General features: G+C 39.0%; 1 protein-coding gene across 5 annotated transcripts in view; it reads left to right on the top strand.

Moving 5' to 3' along the window:
• Window positions 1-15,514, top strand: part of LOC124777272 (nascent polypeptide-associated complex subunit alpha, muscle-specific form) — a 105,911-nt gene that overhangs the window by 46,076 nt on the left and 44,321 nt on the right. For all 5 annotated transcript variants that reach the window (XR_007015704.1, XR_007015705.1, XM_047252604.1 and 2 more), the window contains exons 7-8: window positions 9,271-10,603; window positions 12,734-13,026. Coding sequence is in view for 3 of the 5 variants with exons in the window: in XM_047252604.1 (XP_047108560.1) it covers window positions 9,271-10,603; window positions 12,734-13,026 (1,626 nt within the window). In the remaining 2 variants the exon portion in view is untranslated. The remainder of the gene's footprint in view (window positions 1-9,270; window positions 10,604-12,733; window positions 13,027-15,514) is intronic.

Genomic DNA, 15,514 nt, shown 5'->3' with positions numbered 1-15,514 from the left:
ACTCTTCTCAAAACTAAACGCCCATCATCCGTTTAATGTCTCTTCTTAGTGAATCACTACTGCTAACGGAATAGTGGTTTTTATTTCAACAAACTGTCTGTATATTTTACCATATTTACCTGATTATGAAAGGAGGCCTTTTCCCAAATTCATCATCAGAAAAATATGGGGTTGTCTCATATTCACAGATTAAACTATAGCCGCTCAGATCAACTTTGTTACATAGTTTAATAGAGTAAATATGGGTTGTCTTACATTTATAGAGTTTTTATACAAATCTGTTTTGATGAACTCTGAAGGGTAGGGCTTAGTAAACAATGATTTCGTTTGAATAGTCAAGGTTTGCCGATAAACTGAAGTGTTTGATACAGTATCGACCTTGCTTGCACAATCATGGCATTTGACTTACGGTGCAAGTGCAATGTGCAAGGGATATGTGAGTAACTATGAACTAGCCGCCACAATAATCTAATGCTCAGCTTAAAAATTGACAATTTTGTGAAGCACTGGAGAAAATACCAGTGAATTCTATCTAGTTATAAACTGAACAGGTTTGCAATGAAAGTTCTTGTACATATATGGACACCACATACATACAGTACATTTATGCTGCTTTTTGAGTAAAAGTAACACTCGAGGGTGAATATCTTGTCCTCCAAATACCTTTCCTTGGTTCTGAACCCAAGTCAGTATTCTATTTGGTTGTGAGAAACTGTAATGATGTACCAAGTGAGTTGAAAATGAGAAATTTGGTCGCTGATCGTGTATTAGAATACCAGGGAAAAACATCACCAGCTTTTAATCAGTTTCAGAGCAAGAGGGTGAAATTAAGATGAAACAAGAAAGAAAATAACCCAGAATTAAACATCTAACAGGCAAAATAAATCACATTGACATGGCTTCAATTGTTATCGCAAGAATAAATTACCTTGGGATGACCCGTTGTGGAGATCGCGGTTCGAGTGAAAGTTCAAGAAATCCACTGAATTGTGATTGCGATCTTTTATTTATCTATTACTTGCTGTTGTTGCATATGACCTGTACTGTTAAGGATATTACCGTCTGTGTTTTACTATTGCTCAAGCACAGCACTACGGAAGGGTTGAAGGGTGAACAGTGATGCCAGTGTGGCTTAGAACTATTGTGTTTGCAGGATGAGGAATGGTGAGCGGGCAGCAAAGTTCATTATGATGCTAACCATGGGAGTCTATTCTGTGTTCTGTGGATTTTTATGAGTGTCTACCATGTTTAAGCTGCAGTTTGCCTCAATCTATTTGTACTCTGAATTGAATTGACTTTAAAATCGAACAAATACTCAGCATAGCATGAAATTCTGCAGAAGGTGCTGAAAGTCTAGTTTGGGGCCAGCGGCATATTTACATATTTCATGCAGCACTATTGTCGATGCTAACCATGAGGTGTGATGGGAACGATAGAGGGGTATGTCAGCTGCTGGTTCTACAAAGCCACTGAGACAACAGCAGGCAGACGATATGTTTGGAAGCAACAGACATTGTATGATTCTCATGTCAGTATAGAAACAAAATCCGCTTTGTGTTATATCAGGTCCCACCGAACCACAACCTCAAAAATCACAATATATTCGGAAGAAATAGCCAAATATTTGTGACAACCAGGATAGAAGTTTCACAGCTGTCCTGTTAGGATGATGATGATGATTATTATTATTATGATTAAAAATAATGATACCACAGATGACAGGCTAAATAAACAGAAAAGATATTAGGATAAAAAATAACATAAACAATTTCTTTCATTTTGTTACTCCTTGTATTATCAAAATGTAGACAGTGAATAAATGGCATAAGTATGTGAAATTGTAATGTTACATTTTAAGCAGATACATTATGCCATTATAAGTTTATAATTTTGAATAGACAGAATAAGTTTAAAAAATGTATTTTCTCAAGGAACATCTTAAAAAAAGGAGGGGTCGTCTTATATTCAGGATTGTCTTATACTCGGGTAAATATGGTATATCTTGTTAGCCCAATTGTACTATAACACAATAACATACTGTGCATTGTCCTGTCTTCACAAAAGTTTAAAAAAACATGTTAATAGTTGAATGTTTCTTTTGTCCTAATTTTAATATCAAATGACCATCTTGCTCAATGTGATCATCACTTCTCCGTCGACTTCAAAACTCAAAACATAGTGCTTAACTGTGTCCATTGCTCCAGTAGCTTTTGACATTGTAGGAACTGATAAAAGGTCTGCTTCATTCTTGTCTACACTTTCCTCTTAATTCTCTGCCAGCTGTTCCTGCAGCACTTCATGAATTGTCATGGACTGACAAGACAACAACGTATTTGTCACAATCAACACATTCATCAAAACGAAGACAGTCAGTATTTTCTTCTTCCCCATTATTTGCTGCTGCTGTTCAGCTACAATTATTTTTTTCTGGCATGATGTTTTCTGTAAGTACTGGTGTCTGGTGAAAGCCAGCCTTATTGAAGCAGTTTGAGATAGTGCTTTCTTGCACAGAATACCAGGCACTTTTTAAAAAGCGGACTTTGTAATAATCAGGGTTGTTGGAGTAGCCACAGTCTGGATATATCATTTTGAAAAGATAAGACAATTTCAGCTATAGGTACTTTATTTACAGGCATGACAGGTTTTGCAATGTTTTAGCTCCATCAAGAGGTGCAATAAAATTGAGACATGTTCTGCTACTTAGCAAAAAATTGCTGACTATGAATGCTGGATCATGCTATTCTCTTTTCTCAACTGGATCATGATTTTATTGCACCGTAACAAAACTAAAAGACTGTGAAACTGGTCACACCTATCGGTAAAGGACTTACAGCTGAAATGGCCTTATCTTCTCGAAACTTCTTAACAAAATGTGTAGCTTCCTAAATCGCAACTTTTCTTGTCATAGTATGAAGACCAGCTAGTAGCTTCTGTACATCAATCTTCCTGTAATTTTTGTTTCCGGTATTTGGTAATGTCTTGGTCAAGTGACTGAAGGTGGTTTGTACAATTGGGAGGGAAAAACACTACATTTATATTGCATAGATACAGTGTATCTGGGGGATTTGCTGCACAGTGGTCAGCAAAGAGGATGATCTTCCTGTTTCTGAATCCCAATTTTGTATCCCAGACATGCAAGAATTGTTTGAAAATAGTTGTTGTTACTGATTTTTAAACAGACACATAGAAATGTCTGCACATTTTTGAAATATTGTGGGGCGTCCTCCTCTTTCCTACTACTGGAAACAACTTTTCAGGTCCACTTTCGTTATAACATGATACAACAGCCTCTCTTTACTAAATTTTCCACTGTGGCATATTTCTCCTCTGACCTCCAGAGTTTTGTCAGGCAAAAGCTGCAAAAATAAGCCCGTTTCATCTGTATTGGGACTGCAGTTTTCTATGATTAGTGGAAGAGTATTTTTCTGTGACTAAACAGTGTCAATGTTCACACGCTTCCAGCCTACCTTGAGCACATCTATGTACTAAATTATGCTTGTTCTTGAACCTTTCGATCCAACTATTGGATGCTTTGAAATTTGCAAGACTCATGTGTCAAATACTTTGCTTTAGCATGAACCACTGTACCATCAATTGGAATGTTCGAAATACGAGATTGTGTTATCCAGTTTAGTAGCACATTTTTCAGTGCTGGAAACTGACTGTCATGCACTCATTTTTGTGTTCCATTTCCTCCTTCCAAATGTGATGTTTCAGTTACTTTTTGTTTGCTCACTATTGTATTTAATGATGATGGAAGAATGTTCAGTTTTTGTGCAATGTCAACAAGCTTTGTTTGTGAATTTTTATACGCTTCCTGAATAATGTTACACTTATCTTTATTTGTAAACTTGTCTCACTGTCTTTTTGCCCATTATGAAGTGGTACACCGTTTAACACACACAAATAAATAAATGTGGACTAAAGAAAATCACAGACTGAGTTAGTCAAACACTAAATGCGAACAAAGGAGACCAGCAACACTTTGTGTGGTTGCTACAGAAGTCTGAAGTCGTTGAAGCTACTACCAACCTGTATGAACTACTTTCAAGTGCCATTCCTACCATAGCAAATGGTCTGTATGATTTGCAAAGTGGCTGGCACTGTGTAGCATTGTCTCCCTGCATATTTCCACACCACATAGCTGCAAACGTCCTACTCTCTCTCTCTCTCTCTCTCTCTCTCTCTCTCTCTCTCTCTCTCTCTCCATCCTGTTTTCTAAGATGACACTTGGGGTCAGTATTGCCTCATATGTTCTTACATTTTAGTTGAACCCAAACTGATTTTCCCCAAGGTCGACTTGTGCCACTTTTTATTATTGTTTTGCAGCCATGACTGATTTAAGTCATGGTTCTGTAATATTCACATCTGTCAGCACCTGTTTTATTTGGAATAGGAATGAATCCGTTCCTCTTAAAGTGTGGGGGTATTGTGCCTGTCTAATACACTAAGCCTAAGAGATGGAACAGTTTTGTCATGGCTGTCACTCACAGGGATCCTAATAACTCTGAAGGAATTCATCTACCTCAGGGCCCTCATTTCGACTTAGATGTTAAAATTTACTGTCAGATTGTTGCAGTATTGTAGCGCTCATCTCATTGTCATGTACTTCCTCTTTCCTTTCTACAATATTATCTTCAAGTTTTGTTCCTTATATAGACTGATATTCCTTCCATCTTTCAGCTTTACCTTTGTCACATCAGGCTTGCCGTCTGAGGTTTTAATATTCATTTATGTTCTTCTCTTTTCTCCAGATATTACTTTGTTCCTGTAGGTGGCATGTATCTTCCCAGAATGAAATTTTTACTCTGCAGCAGAGTGTGCGCTGATCTGAAACTTCCTGGCAGATTGAAACTCTGTGCCAGATTGAGACGTCAAATCTCTACCTCGGCCTTTCACGGTCAAGTGCCCTACCGACAGCTACCCAACCACAACCCATGACCCATCCTCACAGCTTTATTTTCAGCAGTATTTCATCTCCTACTTCGCAAACTTCAGATACTCTCCTTTGACATAAAGTTTTAACCAGTCAGGAAGTTTCATATCAGCACACACTCCACTGCAGAGGGAAAGTAACATTCTGGAAACATCCCTCAGGCTGTAGCTTAGCCATGTCTCTGCAACATCGTTTCTTCCAGGAGTGCCAGTCTTGCAAGTTTTGCAGGAGAGCTTGTGTGAACTTTGGAAGGTTGGAGATAGGATACTGGTGGAAGTAAAGCTGTGAGGATGGGTCGTGAGCCATGCTTGGGTTTCGGTAGCTCAGGTGGCAGAGCAATTGCCCACAAAAAGCAAAGGTCCAGAATTCGAGTCTTGGTCCAGCACACAGTTCTAATCTGACAGGAAGTTTTGGCATCCATCTGTCCCCTAATCACATTTCTACAGCCTTTCATTTCTCTGCGTGTGCAGTTAAGGGATCTAATATTGTTGTTGTTGTTGTTGTTGTTGTGGTCTTCAGTCCTGAGACTGGTTTGATGCAGCTCTCCATGCTAATCTATCCCGTGCAAGCTCCTTCATCTCCCAGTACCTACTGCAACATACATCCTTCGGAATCTGTTTAGTGTATTCATCTCTTGGTCTCCCTCTACGATTTTAACCTCCATGTTGCCCTCCAATGCTAAATTTGTGATCCCTTGATGCCTCAGGACATGTCCTACCAACCGATCACTTCTTCTAGTCAAGTTGTGCCACAAACTTCTCTTCTCCCCAATCCTATTCAATACCTCCTCATTAGTTACGTGATCTACCCATCTAATCCTCAACATTCTTCTGTAGCACCACATTTCGAAAGCTTCTATTCTCTTCTTGTCCAAACTATTTATTGTCCATGTTTCACTTCCATACATGGCTACACTCCATACAAATACTTTCAGAAACGACTTCCTGACACTTAAATCTATACTCGATGTTAACAAATTTCTCTTCTTCAGAAACGCTTTCCTTGCCATTGCCAGCCTACATTTTATATCCTCTCTACTTCAACCATCATCAGTTATTTTGCTCCCCAAATAGCAAAACTCCTTTACTACTTGAAGTGCCTCATTTCCTAATTTAATTCCCTCAGCATCGCCCGACCTAATTCGACTACATTCCATTATCCTCGTTTTGCTTTTGTTGATGTTCATCTTATATCCTCCTTTCAAGACACTGTCCATTCCGTTCAACTGCTCTTCCAAGTCCTTTGCTGTCTCTGACAGAATTACAATGTCATCAGCGAACCTCAAAGTTTTTATTTCTTCTCCGTGGATTTTAATACCTACTCCGGACATTTCTTTTGTTTCCTTTATTGCTTCCTCAATATACAGATTGAATAACATCGGAGAGAGGCTACAACCCTGTCTCACTCCCTTCCCAACCACTGCTTCCCTTTCATGCCCCTCGACTCTTATAACTGCCATCTGGTTTCTGTACAAATGTAAATAGCCTTTCGCTCCCTGTATTTTACCCCTGCCATCTTTAGAATTTGAAAGAGAGCATTCCAGTCAACGTTGTCAAAAGCTTTCTCTAAATCTACAAATGCTAGAAACGTAGGTTTGCCTTTCCTTAATCTTTCTTCTAAGATAAGTCGTAAGGTCAGTATTGCCTCACGTGTTCCAACATTTCTACGGAATCCAGACTGATCTTCCCCGAGGTCGGTTTCTACCAGTTTTTCCATTCGTCTGTAAATAATTTTCATTAGTATTTTGTAGCTGTGGCTTATTAAACTGATAGTTCGGTAATTTTCACATCTGTCAACACCTGCTTTCTTTGGGATTGGAATTATTATATTCTTCTTGAAGTCTGAGGGTATTTCGCCTGTCTCATACATCTTGCTCACCAGATGTTAGAGTTTTGTGAGAACTGGCTCTCCCAAGGCCATCAGTAGTTGCAATGGAATGTTGTCTACTCCCGGGGCCTTGTTTTGACTCAGGTCTTTCAGTGCTCTGTCAAACTCTTCACGCAGTATCGTATTTCCCAATTCATCTTCATCTACATCCTCTTCCATTTTCATAATATTGTCCTGAAGTACATCGCCCTTGTATAGGCCCTCTATATACTCCTTCCACCTTTCCGCTTTCCCCTCTTTGCTTAGAACTGGGTTTCCATCTGAGTTCTTGATATTCATACAAGTGACTCTCCTTTCTACAAAGGTCTCTTTAATTTTCCTGTAGGCTGTATCTATCTTACCCTAGTGAGATAAGCCTCTGCATCCTTACATTTGTCCTCTAGCCATGCCTGCTTAGCCATTTTGCACTTCCTGTCGATCTCATTTTTTAGACGTTTGGATTCCTTTTTGCCTGCTTCATTTACTGCATTTTTATATTTTCTCCTTTCATCAATTAAATTCAATATTTCTTCTGTTACTCAAGGATTTCTACTAGCCCTCGTCTTTTTACCTACTTGATCCTCTGCTGCGTTCACTACTTCATCCCTCAGAGCTACCCATTCTTCTTCTACTGTATTTCTTTCCCCCATTCCTGTCAATTGTTCCCTTATGCTGTCCCTGAAACTCTTACAACCTCTGGTTTAGTCAGTTTATCCAGGTCCCATCTCGTTAAATTCCCACCTTTTTGCAATTTCTTCAGTTTTAATCTACAGTTCATAACCAATAGATTGTGGTCAGAGTCCACATCTGCCCCTGGAAATGCCCTACAATTTAAAACCTGGTTCCTAAATCTCTGTCTTACCATTATATAATTTATCTGATACATTTTAATGTCTCCAGGATTCTTCCATATATACAGCCTTCTTTTATGATTCTTGAACCAAGTGTTAGCTATGATTAAGTTATGCTCTGTGCAAAATTCTACCAGACGGCTTCCTCTTTCATTTCTTAGCCCCAAGCCATATTCACCTACTATGTTTCCTTCTCTCCCTTTTCCTACTGTCGAATTCCAGTCGCCCATGACTATTAAATTTTCGTCTCCCTTCACTACCTGGATAATTTCTTTTATCTCATCATACATTTCTTCAATTTCTTCGTCATCTGCAGAGCTAGTTGGCATATAAACTTGTACTACTGTAGTAGGCATGGGCTTCGTGTCTATCTTGGCCACTATAATGCGTTCACTATGCTGTTTGTACTAGCTTACCCGCACTCCTATTTTTTTTATTCATTGTTAAACCTACTCCTGCATTACCCCTATTTGATTTTGTATTTATAACCCTGCAATCTAACATTGCATGTTATGAACTGTAGAGAGCCATGTTTGTTTCTCCTGAGAACATCATCTCGAGTAGTCTCTGTTTGGAGATCTCAATGGAACTATTTTCCTTCTAGAATATTTTACTTAAGAGGATGCCATCATCATTAAGCCATGCTATAGATCTGCATGTCTTCTGAAAATGTAACAGCTGTAGTTTTTCCTTGTTTTCAGCTATATACCAACAGAGTAATGCCATGTTGACTAAGATTACAAGGCCAGAACAATCATCAGATCATTGCCGCTGCAGCGACTGAGAAGGCTGCTGCCCTCTTCAGGAACCATGTGTTTGTTGTACCTCTCCACAGATACCCCTCTAATGTGGTTGACTTTTTTCGTCACACCTATCGGTATTGTAGAGGCAGGCAAGCCACCCCTCCTGGGCAGGCTCCTTGGTTCTTGAGGAGCCTTTGTAGCATATGTGAATGGAATGATAGTGGAATTGGTGATGGGAAGAGAAAATGAAATGGATTAAAAGTCACCTCCATGACACTTTAATAGTACTTGTATAATTTATATAGATAGAGCTTGTTTATACTGATTTACAAATAGCAGTTTTCCTGTTGTTGGAAATGAAGGTGTCAGTCTATTCTCAGAAGTGGTTTCTGCAGCAATCATATACATATTTCATCCTTAGTTTCCATCTATGCAAAAATAAGTGGAGACATAGAATTTCTCTACTGCTTGCTATGCTCTTAATAGTCCTTTATGTGTGTGTGTGTGTGTGTGTGTGTGTGTGTGAGAGAGAGAGAGAGAGAGAGAGAGAGAGAGAGAGGAGATGATGATGATGATGATGATGATGTCACACCGTTGGCTGGCAAATTATTATTTCTTTTGTCTTCATTTTTCAGTATGTAAACATTTTTTTCCCCTCTGAAAATGATTTTGGCCAGAATTGTTAATTCAGTCATTGAGTTCAGTTTTTATTCATGTGGATGGTTTTATTGTATTTGACATGTGAATTATTATATGTTGGCTGCCAATGGTTACCATTCATTTACTTTTATATTTTGTGTGGCTTGTTTTAATGAAACAACGGCTGCTGATTTCAGAATTTCGAATAATTGTGACCTTTTTTTTATCTCCATAGGTTGTTGTGGCTCCTGCGTCTGTAATTGTCTCTCCAGCAGTCACAAGTGAAGATAGCGGTGGTGGTCGTGATGCTCAGTCCCCGTCACCCGGTGATTCTGCTGTTCCACAGAGGCCTGCTAGTAGAGCACATGAAGATGGCACTACATCACCTACATTCAATGGGAGCACAGATGAAGACAATGGCAAGCCAAGACGGAAACGGAAACTTGACAAACCTGTCAGAGTTGCAAAGACATCCAGTGATACAGAGAGTAATAGTAACAGCTCAAAAGCACCAGGATCAGAAGATACTGTGACAGCTCCAGTTGACATGCCTGATAGTTCAGAGAAACTGAAAGAAGTTGTGAAAGTGGAGCCCCTGGTCACTGAAAGTGAAACTGTAACCAAATTGACTGGGCTACTGTCTGATAATTCTGAAAGTGATATAAAGAGGGAAGAGGACAGTAAACCTGCAGAAAAAGAAGTGACAAAAGAAGCTGTTAACAATATTGTAGCTGCACCCTCGGAGAATAATGACTCTGTAGAATCATCTGTGAAAAGTGAAAGTGTTCCACAAAAGAATGATAATGCAGATGACCTCCTTTCCGTTCTCAACTCTGATAGTGTGAAATCTGAGCCAAAATTAGAGCCAAAAAGTACTATAATTGATGTTGAAACTGAACTTGAGAAAATGTTTGCAGGAATTGTAGAGGAAGATAATATTTCTTCAGATACTGTGAAGGCGGAAGTTCCATCATCATCTGTTACAGATTCTTCCACAATGGCAGCAAAGGCATTAGAATGTTTAAGTGGTTCTGAAAATACTTCTCCGTCTGTGACTGCAACTCCAGCTCCACCACCACCGCCACAAGATACAAAACCACGAGTTTCAAAACGAGGCCGACCCAAGGGTTCACGAAATAGTTCACATCGTTCTTCCGATAATGTCCTAGGCCTCTCTTCATCAGAGAATACACCCAAGAAAAAGAAAAGGAAACAGGCAGGACGGGTTAGTGGGATAAGTGATGAAGGGCTGTCATCACACAAGAAAAAGGTGAAGCGACCAAAACTTGAAGCGGGTGCAACTTGTGACAGCCCCATACCTTTGGCAGCCGGAAGAAGACGGGGCCGTGATGCAAGTGGTGTTGCGACTGACAGTGGTAGTAATGCCAGCAGTGGGAGGTCACGAGGCCCTGTGGTTCATCTAGAAGGACCCCGTGACAGTCCCTACAGTGTTACTGTAGTTAATGGCCCAGCTCGTTTGGATGATGATGAAGGCAATGACAGGAAAACATCAATAGGTTCCAGTCGTCGCAAGAATTCATCCTACCATAATGATCTTGAGTACAGGGGTGAGTGAAATACCATTTATTTATTGCTTGTTTAGCCTGTCCAGATGTAATTGTTAACCGTTTAATGACTGAATGAATTAAAATTTCACATATTACAGTAAAAAATGGTTTCTTGTTTTTGTAAAGGATAGCGAGTCAGGCCGTGTTTCCAAAATTCAGCTGTTTTTAGTTTTATAATCGTTTCAAATAAAGTGGAATTAGGCATCGCGGATGATAGAGGTGATACAACCTCAGTTAAGGCCTGCCCTGCACCCATTGTGGAGTACACACCTGTTGTGAGTGTTGTAGACGAGTTTGAGCAGTGGAGAGGAAGATATTCTATTGGCAGTAGGTCACTCAAATGGTGAATTTTACTGGAGGGGGGGGTTGAAATAGTAAACAGTTTCATCATGTGAAACAGTAATAATGGATGAAAACGTGACCAAATTTCTTTTCACATTATGTTTGTAAGGCAGCTTTCAACTGGAAGAAATATAAAGAGAATGGGGAGGCAAGTATCCATTAGAAAAAACTAACCAAGAGTATGTGTAGTTTTCCATTCTTACTAAATCAACAGAAATAAAATACGATCAGCACCAAATCAAATATGTAAATATAAAAAGTTAGACACAAATATGAACAAAAGGCACAAATAGAAATCTCTACTAACACTGGTCATAAGGCAAAACAATTAAGTTGATTTAAAAATGTTTTATCTATAAATGTGTGCATAGATCTGTTTAGTTCTAGCAAACAATGTAAAACAGAGGCTAAATACTTTCACTTAGGCTATCAATTGCAGACAGGAAAAAAATTTCATAAAATCACTTAAACACAAGCCACACAATGCGCAACTGAAACAATTAAGTGATATCTCACACATTAGGTGCCAAACAATGAGCCTCCTGGCCCCAAACAGTTATTAAATTCAATGCTAGATGGCAGCACCACACAGATGTGGGACTTTCATATCCCTATGAACTCCGGGAAACAAACTTGTACATGGGACACATATATCCCGTTTGTCATGAAAGGGTTAAAAACTATACAGTTTCCCGGGCATTATTTAATGTAACTTCATATTTTTAGCATTTTTTATGTTCTATATCTTTTTGCTGACAATTTTTTAATTACTTACAGTATTTGTTGTTTGGTTTTTTTATATTTCTGATTAGGCTCTTTTGATTGTGATACTCAGTACCTAATTTCAAAGCACTACTTCAAAATGACATGTATAAGTTGGCAGTACGTTATCTCCAGTATTTTTATTACCATTACCTGCACTATAAAAATTTATTCTTTATTATCTTTTGTCATTTTTATTTTCAGAAGTAGCTGTTTGTGCATAATTTGTGTGTTTTTGATAGAATTATCCAATTTGTTTCGTTGCCACCAATGAGAATTGTGGATGGTACAAAACATAGTCAATTTGTCAGCATTGTATCCTCAAAACTGATTCATATGCCAGTTATAGTTTTCATTTCATTGTATTAAATTAGATGAATTTCTGCACTTAAGTTTTTGGTATCCAGATTTGAAGAAAATTTGTGTGAAAGTCTAGAATGAGACATACACCAACTAAATACGTTGGCATTTAGAACTAAACCATTTAAATCGGTCCGCTTTATAGCTCTCGCTGCCATAATTGCAAACTATTTTTTTCAAAGCTCACTAATATAACGAAAAACAGCAAACAAGACAATGGTTTCAATTTTGGTTCTAGAAATACATTGCTTCTGTTCTTGCTTCTCATTTGTTATGTATAAGAATCATCCTATTGACTCTGTGAAACTGACAGTTGTCAACCTATGAGCAGTAGATGAGTACTGCCATGGTTGCTGCTGGCCTTGATCTAGACTTGAGCCAAAATTTGTAATCCATTTCCAACTGGAGAACACCTTTCTGCACACTGCTTGTGTCCAAGGTTCATACAGTTTTTTTAATCTGTGACCATCTTAGCATACACTGTACTAGGGTATGAGGGATTGGGGGGGGGGGGGGGGGCAGATATAGCTATGGAATGAGACATGTAATTCAGCTTAAATATGTTTGACATGTTCCAGTAGATTTAGGAGTTGAGCACAAGCTTCATATAGTCATTTACCTGACCATAATAGCAGATATGAAAGTATTGCTTCTCTTTTACTACAGGTAAAGGTGGTGGTGGGCTATTCAGCAGCACATTGTCGGCACGATATGATGCGCACACATCAGATCCAACGTGGATTTGTGTTTTTTGTAAGAGCGGCCCACATTCGGCACTTGGTAGTGGTGATCTCTTTGGTCCTTATCTCGTATCTCGACCAGAACGAGAGTTGCCTGCATCAGCAGATGAGAAAGATATAGTTGAGGAGCAGTCACGCGGTGGCAGTGGTACACGTGGCAAACGAAGTCTTCGCACTGCACACATGGTTGAACATTTCCATCAAAAAATGTCAAAGAAGGTAAATTTAATTTCATTAATGTATTTTGAAAACTATGTAAGTTAACATTATTGTACATTCATCAAGAGACCATATATCATATTTCTCTTACAAGTCATGCTTGTACCTCTTATTTATTTGTATTTTCATAATTTCATTGACTAATTTATTTTTTATGTTGTAATTTGTGCCTTGGAAAGTAGGTACAGATACTTTAATGTTCAAGTCCAATATCTGCAATATTTTTTGTACAAGTAGCACACTTACACTGCATAGGTAGTATCATCTCAGATAGAGTGAGTCCAATTTTCCTCTGTAGGCACTATCAGTTTCAGTTCATCATGAAATAAAATTTACAGGGTGACAATATTTGAATGTCTGGTGGTTAAGTAATATGGTAAATTAAACTAATTTCTGCGTAGATTTGATAGGGGACCACCTGAAGCATCAAGGAACTGTTAGTTTGGAAATGGAAGTGAGTGTGGGGGTTGGACGTAGTAGAGGAAGACCAAGGCTTTGCATACAGTAAGCAAGTTCAAACCAGTGTAGATTGTGGTAGTTACAGAGAGATGAAGAGGCTTGCACAGGATAGGCTGGCGTAGAGAGTGACATCAAAGTAGTCTGTGGATAGAAGACAGTAACAACAGTGTTGAACCAGTTGTTCCCATTGATAACTGTAAACACTGAACACTTAATTCCCTTTTGACTGACTTGTCAGCAAATTATTTGTGTGAACTAAGTCAGAAATTGTATGTTCTTATAGTGGCCAGCACGAAAGTAGAGTCCTCAAGGTCACAGCTGCTGCCTGCCGCCAACAGGAGTTGTGGCTGTGATTTGCCCGCCTCTCGGCTTTGTAGGTACCGTTAGCGGTGCAGTAGGTCAGAGCAGCCGAAAGTTCAGTGTTACCGTGCTATATCTAAGTGTTCACATCTGATCTCAGTGTCTTACTGTCTTCATGAAGGTGCTTTGCCGTCTGTTCGGTGGTGAACGACAATGCAGGAGCAACGGCCTGCATGTAATACTCTGGTCGGTGTGCATAAAGGGTGGAAAGACATTCGTAAGCAATTGATAATTATCATATCTAATGTACTCAAGTATTTTACTGATCTGGTCGACAACGAAGAAGCGAGAAATAACTTAATTTTTGCGCAAATTCATAAACTTACTGCTGAAGTGTGTGGTGTCTCAAAGTCAACTGTAGGCCGTATTACCAAATCTGTGTCATTGGCAGAATTTCCAGACATGAATGAGTGTTTCGATTCTCCAAGAAAGGGATACGAACGTGAGCGGAAATCAACTGATATTGATGATTTTAACAAAGAGCTCATGCTTAGAACTGTACTTGGATATTATGACAGAGGAGAGTATCCAATGGCTAAAAAAATACAGGCTGCCCTCCATGAAAAAATTAATTACTTGGGCTCAGAGATCTTCATTCTTCGTCTTCTCTACTCCCTTGCAGCAGCAAGAGCGAAGTTTTTGCATTCAATGCACTTCTTTGCTTGCTGAAGACAACCAGGCCTTTAGTGTACTTGGGTTTCACAGAACCACTCCAATAAGTATATACAGCAAGACTCCAAAGGAAACAGCGGTTTGAAAGTGCCTACTGGTAGAGGTGGCCGATTAATCATCGCCCACGCTGGTTCATTAACCACAGGCTTCATACCAGTGGCCAAACTTGTTTTTCATGGTGGGAAAAGTTCTTGCCAATCCAAATAACATTCAGAAATGAATGGAGAAGTTTTTAAGGATTGGTTTATTTTACTGTTGTCTGCGCTGGAAGAAGGGTCAGTTATTGCCAGCTACCACTCCATTCAGATAGAAAAGCTGCCACATTCAAATTAGCGCAAGGCAGATATTTTCGAGTGGTTAAAGAGAAAGAATATTTCATTTTCAGTCGATGAAACGAAAGCTGAACTCCGGTCTAAGGAAGAAATCGTAGGTGCCAAAAAGACTTATGAATTAGATCAACTGGCAAATGAAACGGGACATCAAGTGGTACATCTACCACCGTATCACTGCCAGTATAATCCCATTGAATTGATTTGGGCCCAAGTAAAGTGAGAAGTAGTGGAAAATAAATACTACTTTCAAACTTGCTGATGCCAAGAAGCTAACGCTCGAAGCTCTTGACAATGTTACTCAGCGGGACTGGGAGAGGTGCGTAAAACACGCAGAAGCATTACAAGAAACTGATTTCTTGAAGCTCGGTTTAAGAAACACCATAGTGGAATCTGTGATGAAAAATCTGGCCGAAACAAGTGACAGTGAATCTGAAGACATGAAGCCAGAAGATCCTTCAGTTTAGGTAAATGCCGTCTATGCAAAAAGCTGACTTGATTTAAATGTTTGTCTATTCAGTTTAGTTATAGAGGACATACTGTGAATGTTTTCTCCTTACAGTAGACATCTGATAAATTTATCACAAGTGTGGTGATTAGTTTACTTGACAGTAACTGCCAATTGAAATAAGATTGTCAACTCTGCGTTAATTAACAACAGTTTTTCT

This window comes from Schistocerca piceifrons, chromosome 2 (genome assembly GCF_021461385.2).
Source record: "Schistocerca piceifrons isolate TAMUIC-IGC-003096 chromosome 2, iqSchPice1.1, whole genome shotgun sequence".
NCBI classification, from domain to species: Eukaryota; Metazoa; Arthropoda; class Insecta; order Orthoptera; family Acrididae; genus Schistocerca; species Schistocerca piceifrons.
This window is presented reverse-complemented; position numbering and strand designations above follow the sequence as displayed.